General features: G+C 36.8%; 1 protein-coding gene across 1 annotated transcript; it reads right to left on the bottom strand.

Annotated features, from left to right (window-relative positions):
- Positions 1 to 268: 268 nt before the first annotated feature.
- Positions 269 to 10,140, bottom strand: LOC120779350 (Down syndrome cell adhesion molecule-like protein Dscam2; the record flags this gene model as incomplete). The annotated part of the gene is made up of 5 exons (XM_040111546.1): positions 269 to 473; positions 696 to 855; positions 8,503 to 8,639; positions 9,536 to 9,740; positions 9,891 to 10,140. Coding segments are annotated over 5 exons (957 nt in total), but the record flags the coding sequence as incomplete, so codon positions are not given.
- Between the last annotated feature and the right edge of the window lie 1,832 nt (positions 10,141 to 11,972).

The following is an 11,972-nucleotide window of genomic DNA, read 5'->3' as shown; positions in this document are numbered from 1 at the left end:
AAGCTTGAAGATGGCTTCCGCACGTACTGCTGATTTTCGATGTATGCTCGAGTGAATATTTGTTTTAATTGTATTTAAGGATCACCCCAATGTGAGCAGATGCGTTCCAACTAAACATGCAAAGCCCCAAAAGCATCACTTGCCACATGCTGCATGCTACATTCGTACTCTGTACAATATGCAATAAACTCGTTGAGCGGAAGTGCTCGCAGAAGAGAATTTCGTTCGCAAGGTATTCTTAACATTGAAACCGACCGACGATACAAACGCTGAGCTGTCAGCAAAGTTCGTATGAATGTTATGTGCATATTTGTATGTGCGCTTGCAAATTAATAAATATGAACTCGTACATGCACGCTTACCTTTCTCTATGATAATGCTGTCGATTGGATATCCTACCACAGGGCATTTAAGAAAAAGGGTCTTTCCCGCCGCTGCAGATAGTTTCGGCATCATGCGCCCACGTGGCATACCTGTGAGTGAGAAAAATAATATATATTTGAGTAACCTTGTAAGGTATGTAAAAAAGCTAAGCAAACAAATGAAATATATGAACTTCAGCGAAAAGTGCGATGTTCATTTCCACAAAATTTCCAAGTACATTAGAGCATCCTGTCAATCGGTCTGGGGGTGTCATATGTGTTTTATTAATATTTCTATGTGTGAATATTTATATTTATATTAGCTCCACTCACCGTAGATGTTTAAGCGTGCCGAATGCGATGCTTCACCTGCCCGTGATATTGCTTTGCACTCGTATTCGCCACCATCTTCTGACTTTACTGCAGATATGTTGACATGGCTTATAACATCACCAAACATTGTGACATATTGTCCAATCATGAGACGGTCGTTCTATGGGGAAATGCCAAGTATGGTGTTAAAGATTTTAAAATTTGCTAACGAATATAAAAAAAAGTGTTGACTCAAAGGTAAATATTAAATTATTATTTGCGCAGTGAATAAGGTAACCAGAAAAAGACAAAAAATATCCTAAATTAATATTTACAGTATTCTATATTATATTGAAAGAAATTATTTTAATTTTTAAGGTTAATCCTTTCCTAATAAGTATAAGCTAGAAGGTTAATATAACAGGTGATCCAAGTAGAGGTACTTTTTTGAATAGCCTTGTTTTGATAGATCACGCGTATTTTATTTCTGTTCAGTATTTTTTGCCATTTCATCATGGAAAGACTGAACAACGTTTACAAATCGTTCAACCTTATTTGAAAACTCAAGTTCTGTAGAGAATGTGTTTCGTGTACTTCACTCAACTTATGGTCAACATAATTAATATACTGAGCGTACTATTCGCAACAGTATCACACATGCAGAACCTGCATTCATTATTGGATAATAACCGACCGACCGCTGAAGTTCCACAAGGTGGAAGGACCGACAGACTACGTCCAGCACGCAGTGAAGAATATATCTATAATATAAAAACGCATTACTCAACAATGCCTGAACCATTTCGGTTAATTTTTTTCTTTAAATATTTGTTGAAGCTCAAAAATGGTTTTTACGGCGAGAAAAATTCAAATAATAGCCGGAAAACTTTGTACACAGCCCTTTTCTTGAATGTTTGTTTTGTTCGTTGTGGATCGGGAAAGGTTTCAAAATAAAAAACCCTTATACTTGGCAGCACAAAACACATGATCGAGTACTCCCAGGATGCGATGACATATGTGTGGAATTATGAATCGCGGTCAATCAGTAAGCGATCGTCACGATGTTACAGCACGACTTTTCAAACAACAGCTACGATGTTTGATCGACTTTATCTTGAAGCAACGTATGGTATATATGTAAGGTGCTGTTAGATGCTGGATGTACTCTGTTGTGGGGCAGAAAAGAGGTTTGCCGCACGCACACATTCTTCTTTGGAGGGTGGATGGTGATTACACCGGACCAAAGTGATGAAATCATTTCTGCGGAAATTCCTGATGTGATGAAAACCAATATGGTTCATGGATCTTGCGGACTCCCCATTCCCACTTCGGTTTTTATGTCTGACATAAATACCAATGTCTGCCGTGTTTTTTGATGTTGCAAAAACTTCGATAAACTTTGTCATAAAGTACTGCTATCGAAACTGAAACTGATTTTACCGAAACAGCATTATGTCATCATAAAATCGTATTTATCAGATCGCTACTTCCGCGTTAAACAAGGAGACGAATATTCTATTCTTAGGAAAATAAAAGCAGGAGTTCCACAAGGTAGTGTGTTGGTCCCTCTTCTTAATATTCTATTCACGCACGACCTGCCAATAGACGGCAATTATACGACAGCCACATTTGCAGATGATACCGTGTTGCTTGCTGTTGGTAGTAGTGAACACGAGTCCACTACAAAGCTCCAAAAAGCTGTAAATAAAGTCTTACAATGGGCAAAGAAATGGCAGTTAATACCGAATGAAGCTAAGTATGTTCATTATGTTTTCACATACGAAAGGATACAGCACTTACCAATTTTCATAGACGGTGCACGAATACCGTACTTTAATTTGAATCAGTACAAATCAGTGTTATCCATCGAAAATAAGTTAATTATCTATAAACAAATACTCCGACCGATATGGAGCTATGGCGCACAACTCTGGGTATGTACTAACGCAAACAATAAGAAAGTCATCCAACAATTTCAAAACAAAGTACGAAGATTAATTGTCAAAGCACCTTGGTATTGTAGATGTGCTGATATAGAGCATGATCTAGGCGTAAACTCGGTTAATGCAGAAATATTAAAAATTGCATTGTAACGAAGAAGTAGCTATGTGAACTTCCAGAGATGGACCACCAAGACGACTCAAACGCCTCAAACCCAGCGATCTTTCAAATTAGCCTATACTCTCATAGTAGTTTTGTAATTTTGTAATTATATGTTTAAATCATATTCAAGTTGCTTGTTAGTCCTTTCTTTTATTTGAAACAAAAAAAAAAACAAAACACGGCCAGTTATACGTGTCGTGTTGATTGGCGAGTTGGAAAACCATCTTATCTGTAAGTAAGTTGTGCTATTAAGCTATTAAGCAAACACTTTTTTTTTTAATTAGCAGAATATTAGCCTAAGTGATTTTGCCAAAGTTCATGTTTTTCCTAATTTTCTTGTAAGCAGGAGAGGACTACGTTTTACTTTCTTATTCTCATATATCCTTTTGGACCTAGGCATATATCGTTTTCAATACACTATTATACTCCATCTGATTTCTTTTTTCGGAAACTGTTTCGGTTTTGACTATTAACTGACACTTGTGAGTACAGCACGAGTATGCGTTAACTTGTTCATTTGAAGAGAAGAAGTCGAAGTTTTATTTCCCAATTTCCCATACATTTACTTACCTATTTATATGTATATGTAATTTCTATATAACAATCTGACCTTTAACTGTCGGATTCTTACAGCGTTTAATTATAATTAAGTGTGACTGAGGTATCCATTTTGGAAAATTCTTGTTTTCTTTTCTAGTTTTTACATCAACATAATCTTCATACTCAAAATCGGTGAAATCGGCACAAGTTCAAAATTACACAAAGTAGCTTCTTCCTGACCATTTTTTGCAAGAATTTAAATTCTGATATGTTTAAGTTGATTTTTATTCTCAAAGTAATAGAGCGTATTTTTCAAAGCCAAAGTTAGGATTTAAATTTTTTTGCGTTGTGATGATGGCATACATACATATATCGGAACGTACATATGCAATATGACTAAAACTACAATGGAACCATCAACTGCAACCACAAAAACAGCAGGATCGATTGAACTTTCCAGTTGCAGTTTTCAAGCTGTCAACCACTTTTGCCGCTGCAACGAGTACCAAAAGAGTATGGACGCAAAGCACCAAAGCAACATACAAGCACAACAGTCGCAGCCGGCAAGAGAAGACCAGACGCCCAAACATACATATTTCTTAATACTCTAACAGACTAAAAGGTTGTGGGGCGTACATTTTAAGACGGATGCATTGGAGACTTCAAATGCGCAGAACTCTGACGATGACTTTAATTTGTGTATCCTCTCGGGCATAACATCAAAATGCGATTTATGCAAAATACGCGCTCGTCGCTTGGACCAGCAGCCACACGGAACTACTGCAACAACGAAACTGTCAACAACAATAATCTATAGCATTAACAAGTAAGAAAGCTTAGTTCTGATGCAACCGAACATCTTATAATCTTGCAACTTACAAGGATCAAAGTAAGGGACCTTAAGGTGCAAAACGTCAAAGTCATCCGGATGTTATATATTTGTTTGTTATATGTGAGGCAGGTCAAGTTTTCTGCCATATTTATTCATTTTAGGTATAAAGATATACAGTTATAAGTAAAACACGCTCAGTAATTTTCTTTGATTTATCAAATTTTGGCCGATATATGCAGTATAAAGTCGCCCGGAAGTTCGAAAATCTTTATATTAGGTATATGGAGCCCGATGGAAATATTGATCCGATTCAACTCATTTTTAACACTTTTACTATTACTATTAAAATATCTCTATTAATTTCAATTGTATATCTTATACATTGACCATTATTTTCGGTCAAAAGTCAGCTTTCGGTACGGGGATCCAAATATTCGGTACCTAGGGGCTAGAATAGTTTTTGTTAGACTCGAACAATTTATGGTAATAAGATGGCATTCGTGGAAAGCTTTATCCCGTTATATTAAGTTCTTCTTGTTTTTTTGTACACAGGATAGCAAAGAGACAGATGGAATTAAAAATTGTGTTATATGGGTGCAGTGTAAAATAAAAAACTGTAAAGTATAGAAGTTAGTTCGAATCTGTGGGGGCTTCCGGTTAAATTTACTTAAAAGTGAGCGGTGCCACGCCAGCGTCCATTTTTAACTTGAATTGTATAAAGCCAAACCATGATAATTGTATAATCATCAAACCATTAACAGTACCGTTTTATGGGCGGGGTTATCATCCGATTTCATTCATTTACACACTAGTGGTAACAGTTCCCATAAGAATTGTCCTGACCAAATTTTGCTATTGTAGCTTTGGTGCTTCGTGCTACAGCATTCCTCTGTGTGAAGTTACAGTTCCATATCTTGTTTTATTGCTTTATTATTGCGTCCTGATCATTTATATATACATATACAGTGGCTTCATAGGGGGAAATCGGAGACATTTTATAATAAAGAAATTTGCCATTTTAATTCAGAAACAAAATTAATGATTGTCTCCATTTTTGAGTATAATAAACAATGCTAAGATACCACTGAAGTTACGAAGTATAGCAACGTATGCAGATTAAATTGTTAATAAATCCAATCAGTTCCGTAACTCAAATTGCTGAATTTAAAGCGACGCGGAAAAATAGATGCCGGATTCAGCTCCATCTGTGATCTGTTCGATTGATACATTCTCATCGGTTTATGTTCCAAGTTTTTCAACATAGAAAAGCCAACTGCTGACAGCTAAACCATTCTGCATTTTTACGGCGTGTTTTTATGCTGCAGTTATGTTAATGTCACAAACTGTACAGCAGTATTTTCAAATCTATTAAGATATGTTTAATAGAGATGGTAGGCAGTACCAAAAGAGGGGACAAATTTTTCAAGAGCATCCCAAGCGTTCGACCGCCTTGGGAAAAATACTTCACGAACAACTTATACAGTTATGTGAAACAAAATGGGTTCAACGGCATGATGCAGTTATTCAATATGCAGCAAAGGCATCAAATATGATAGAAGAAAAATAGCTGAGAAACATTTTCGATCCATTTATTCAGACACGAAAAAAATGGCGGCAAAACTAAAAGGCAATGACCCTTCGTCACCAAAAAACAAAACTATTATACTCTGTAGTAAAATGTTGCCAGAGCATAAAATAGCCACTAACACGCAAGTGAGTCATGGAGAAAAAGCGATGAGGACAAAACTGTCACTACCGCATTGATGACAAATACCAAAGACGATGTGTGATCTCTAGGAATGTCAATACTGAATTATTTTGCAAATTTGGTTTTATTGTTAGTTCAAAACGAGAAAAACTTTTAACTACGGCGACAGCGACGCTACTGCTATGAGCAAAAAATAGTAAGACTTTTTTATAGTCTTAAAATTCTTAATTTATTCTTCAAAATCTATGTCGTTCCCCTAGGCCTCAATCCTCTAATAGCAATGGTTTTTGAAATCTTCGAAAGAGTTGTTAAAGTCAATTTCCGAAATTTCGGTCAATACGCGTAGCGATTCACGTTTAATGCCTTGACTCAAAAGTTTTTCCATTTAGCGATAGTTGGTTGCGGCATGATATTGATTGAAAATTTGGCGAAAACCTCATGAAGAATAAATGCAAACGCGCAAACGACGCATAAAGATAGTATTCCTTGTTGACCGTTTGGCCAGTCGGAAGGAATTCGGAGTGCAGCACGCCTGATGTGACAAGTGGCAGAGATGTCGCACACAGTCATACTAACTTAGAAAATAAATATTTCGACGAATTGGTTTTCGCGCGAAATTTAAATTAAAAAGCCTTAATATGTTTGGCCTACATAATTATAATACCGTTCTTAGGTGCATCTCCTATAACTTATAAGGGTATAAAATGGTATTTATCTCGATTGTGATAGTTCAGCTATATTTTTCAATTCCTTTAGAAACCACACCCTTCTCTAAAAATTAACCCGTGCTTAATTCCGCGAAGATATCTCGTCGAATAAAAATGATTTCCATACAAGCAGTTGATTCCGACCGTTTAGTTTGTACGACAGCTAAACGTTGTAGCTATCCGATCTGAACAATTTCTTCGGAAATTGCACCATTGCCAGATGGTGCCCTTGTCAAATTTCTTTCTTCTGGGTGTTACAAACTTCACGACAAACTTAAGATAACCTACTCAGCGTATAAAAACATAGAAAAATGATTAACGAATAAAACCAAAATCGTTACCAGTACCAGATATTTTTTGCTTCATACTAGTTTTCCTTTTGGAGTAATGTATGCGGTAGCTCTACAGGCATCTATCAGTACTGGAATAAACAGCTTAAATGGCTTACATTTCGTTGTTTTCTTAAAAGTTCCAGTCAAAACACTGTCTTTTGAGAATATACAATATATACAATGAAATTCGACATAAAATATTTCATGCATTTCTATGCTGATACATCACCACAAGTGTGTGGAACATACCAACATTGATTTCTAATGCTTTTAACATAACTCTTGTCCATCACGAGGAGTGAAAAGCTCACTTCACTATTAATTTGCGTGTGTATGTAAGTGCTAGTGTGTTGGTGCAACACCAGTACGTCCTCTTCAATATGTCATATTCAAAGTTGCTGGTGACAGCAATCACGCGTTAATGCTTCACTATGCACATATATGTACTTTTTTAAACATTCTATAAGTAAAGGGTGTGTTTTTAGACATGTGGCTTCCTGTTATTTCAGCTTTAGTTTTTAAAAATGAGTTTGGAAAGTTACCTCCGAGGCCAACTCGAATAAATTGCTATTGAGAGACCCAATTTTAGCAAAAGTGGAGTCATATGACAGCAACAACGCCCCAAGTATTATCTTCCCAGTGGTCAATCGTCACGCACTTACCTGCGTAGACAGGTGACCACACATATCCCCACAAAAAATATGTGAATGGTGTACGAGATAATGCACTCACCAAAAGTTTCCTTCGATAAATTGATTTTTTCCGTTTCCAATTAAATGCAATTTTTTAAGAAATGTGAACCAAATGTTTCCCTCTAAACATAGAGTACAACAAACAGAGACGTTTTGAGAATGTGCTACACTCCACTCACTCCAAATGCGACAAGTTTGTTGATTAACGTACCCATTCAAAATCGGTGGCCAGTTTGTTTTGGATTTATTCACCGAATTTGCGACATTGTTGATGGTCGTTCGACTTCAATTCTTGCAGCAGATGGATTTTGTAAGTCCAACATCCTTTAGAAAAATTTTTCATAGATTGGTTGGGCAAAGGTTCAATTGTTGCGTATTTACTTATTTGGGTCTTCTTCGATACTCTGCTCCACAGCAACAAAAGCGTACACTCGAGTAAACGACTAAAAAACACCCGTTAAGGACATAACTACATATGTATGAATTCATATATGCGGTTTCCGCAAATGGAAAAATTGAATTTGAAATATGAAGACATTTGCAGTGGCAACAAAATGTGCAGATACCTCGGCTTCAGTGGTGCAAGCTAATTGTCAGGTGAGCAATCGAGTTAGTAATGTTTCTCTCTATTTTTTCTGTTAATGAACTGTTTTTGCTCAAAATCAGACTGGGTTATACTTTGAACGCTCTCTCCTCTCAAGTTGTGAGGACGCAACACGTTCTATTTAATTGTGGAATTAAATGGCATCAACTTAGTGCACCCATAAAGTCATATATACAGCTAATAACTGAAACGGAAACTTAACTGCATATATTTTTCTTAAGTTGAGTCAACATTTGCTATTTATGGTACGTTAAATATGCATTTATTAGCTATACATAATATTGTAAATGAGTAAGGTTACCATACTCACATTTGGTAGCGGAAATCCATCCAAGTGCCAGACGATTTTCGGTGTTGGATTGCCACTGGCGCTACACTTCAGCGAAACTGACGGTCCGGGTTGAATAGTCTGTTCGATGAATTTGTAGATTAGCTGTGGTGCTACCTCTGAAAAAAAATAATGTTATCAGTTAAGTAAGTATCATCTGAAATATTATTAACAAAACACACGAGACTTATCCGAAACTGAAACAAGTATTAGATCCACGTTCTTAAAGTTAAGAAAATGGATTTGCTTGAGCTTGAATTTAATCTTATTATAAAGCAAGAAGTGGGATTTCCATAATTGGTTTCAAGGGAGATTAACCTTTATTTATAAAAGGATCTTAGACGTAAGTTATATTATTTTAAAAAATATCGGTGTGCTTGAAATAGTATAATGTAGAGTGTGCACCGAAGTTTTTCCAAGGAGCACGAAATCTTAAAACATTTTCTATTATAATAGGCAAGCTTCAAATAAATGGAAGTTTTTCGGTCGAAAGAGAATTTCGAATTAATAAACTACGTGAGCTACTAGAAAAGCCGAAATGTAGAAGCAGAATCATGGAGAACGGCGTAAATGTGGGAGACATTTTCATAAAGCGAACAACCTCAGACACCAATGTCGTCTAATATTCGGAAAAATGAGAAAGCTGATGAACTTTATGAACTCACTTTAAGTCAGCTAAAAGAGGAACATAAATCCTTACTTCGTTTGGGAATATCTGGTTCTGCAACCTTTTTTATAGCTACTTCGTGTTAATTTAAACCAAGTTGTCAGTCCAGAATAGAAGCGGTGAAGTTCTCTACCGCCAAGTACAACTCATAATAACAAAAAGTTTACTACTACTCCATCCTTCCTGAAGAAATATGCTGGTGCGAAGGTACTACACCGTTTTCCTATTTATCTTTTAGTTATCTTTTTGACCCACCCCCTTTGAATATTGCGCTCACACTTTTAAATAAAGCTTAATTGCAATTATGAAATATAATCAAGTAATTGCCATAATTAGCACTCTACTCACCTCCTAGTCGCAATTCCGCTGTGGCTTGGGCCGATTCCAAATCATTTTTCACAATACACTGATACATCCCTTTGTCTTCCTTCGTAATGGACGTAATGCGTATGTGCTCTGTGGAGAGTAGACGAACGCGCGCGCCGGAACGCAGTGGCTGACCATCCTTCAGCCAAAGAACACTCTGTTTTGGGAAGCCCGAAATGCTACAAATCTAATGAAAAGCACACATATCTACGATTAGAGCTACACAAAAACGCCAATCATTAGGCTAATTGTGCGAAATTTAAGTGATTTTTTGTGTGTTTCAAATAAATTTCGTGAATATTCAATTAAATTTTCGCCTTCTGGCTATGGAACTCACCAAGTTTGCGGTTTTGCCCAGATTCACTGTTTGCACGGTGGGTTGGATGCTGGCAGTGAGCGGTGATGTAACAGCAATTTGTACTTCCAAAGTTTCGCTGCCTTCCGAGTTGGTGGCAGTGCAGAAGAAGGCTCCGCTGTCGGATCGATCGACTGCGGTTATAATTAGCGTGCCTTCCTTGATTTTTGCACGACCTGTCGCCAGCAAATGCTGTATGGACTCCTCATTGTTTGGTCGTTTCGTATGCCAGCTATAAGTAATTTGCAATGGTTGAAATATGTGGAATTTTATTTCTCATATTCAGCAAATGTAGAGGCTATAGAAACTTTCAGTTTTTTTCCCTAAACATTTAGTTCAATTTCTTGAGAATATTTATTTGGCGAAGTTTTGTATTCGTGCAGAACTTCGCAAGTTGTTTGAAATTCCGGATAATTACTTATGTAGCTTAGTGACCCTTTAAGCGGGTAGGCAATCTGCGACCAAAGCAATTTTTGTAACCCTAAATTAGTTATAAAGCCTCCAGACACATTTTGAAATCATATGGTACTGCTATGAGCAGAAAATAGTAAGACTTTGCTTGAAATTTTAAAATTCTTAATTACTTCCTCCAAATCTAAGTCGTCCTCTTCAAAGTAACCCCCTTGACCCCAACACACTAGTGGTAACGTTTTTTCTAATGCTCGAAACATATGTCAAATAGCCTTCAGTGCGCGTAGCGATTTACGTTTACTGTCTTCAATTGACACAAAAGTGTTTCCTGGAGCGGTCGCTTGAGTTTGCTGAATAACCACAAATCGGAAGAATCAATGCAATATGTGGCGCTGCGTTATCGTAGTGCGAAAACCAAGAGTTGTCGGCCCATAATTCCGGACTATTTCTACTAATACCTTCGGGCAAACCACGCACAACCCTCATATAGTACTCTTTGTATACAGGAATTCGAAGTGCACAACACCTCGATAATCGAAGAAAACTGTCAACATAACTGCACATATATCGATGAATAGTTTTTTTTCTAATAACAGTGAGTTCTTGTGCCTAAACTGGATCAAAGTGGATGTGTGCATCGCCTAACTCTCATGCATCTAATATAAGAATTTGGGAATCCGTTCGACTTTTAAACTATAAATAGGTTTGACTTTGTTTGAGAAGGAAAAGCTTAATCTAAATTCCACAGGACGAGATCTCATTTACAAAATAATTATATCAAATTGGGCGCCTTCCTGTTATAATATATATAAGCAATTATTTCAAGTATCTACATCTGACTACGACTCGGTATGAAGTGAGAAAATCCCGTGTCGTTGTTAATGCCACTCTTTGTGGCGGTCGCTACATATTATAGACGTATGTGTTTGCTGGCAACCTGCTTGCCGGGCCATATTAAAATACTGCATGTCAATGTACTCGAGCGTATCAACTGTAATATAGGCATATATGAGTGTGCGTGTGGGCAAAGCAAAAATTGTCCCAACACTTTTTTAGCGCAAATAATAAATGTAGCATACAAACAGGCGTATACTCCTAACAACCAAATAGCGCTCATTTTTCTCAAACCAATAGGCTCGCTTGAGTATTTCCACTGTCGCCTGAGTTTCTTTCCGGTTCTACGCTACACAAACTCACTCGTATATGCCTGCACAACATCTAATTATACCCTGAACAGAGTGTATTAAGTTTGTCACGAAGTTTGTAAAGTATATATGATCAGTATCTTGAGCTGAGTCGATTAAGCCATGTCCGTTTGTCTGTCTGTCTGTCCGTCTGTATATATACGAACTAGTCCCTCAGTTTTTAAGATATCGTTTTGAAATTTTGCAAACGTCATTTTCTCTTCAAGAAGCTGCTCATTTGTCGGAACGGCGATATCGGACCACTATAACATATAGCTGCCATACAAACTGAACGATCGGAATCAAATGCTTGTATGGAAAACTTTCACATTTGACAAGATATATTCACGAAATTTGATATATATTATTTTCTAAGGCAACAATGTTATCTCCGAATAAATTGTTCAGATCGGTTAACTATAGCATATAGCTGCCATACAAACTGAACGATCGGAATCAAGTTCTTGTA

The sequence above is a fragment of the Bactrocera tryoni genome, unplaced genomic scaffold, assembly GCF_016617805.1.
Source record: "Bactrocera tryoni isolate S06 unplaced genomic scaffold, CSIRO_BtryS06_freeze2 ctg7180000200685_QRY, whole genome shotgun sequence".
NCBI lineage: Eukaryota > Metazoa > Arthropoda > Insecta > Diptera > Tephritidae > Bactrocera > Bactrocera tryoni.
The sequence above is the reverse complement of the archived record's forward strand: the minus strand, read 5'-3'. Positions and strand labels throughout refer to the sequence as shown.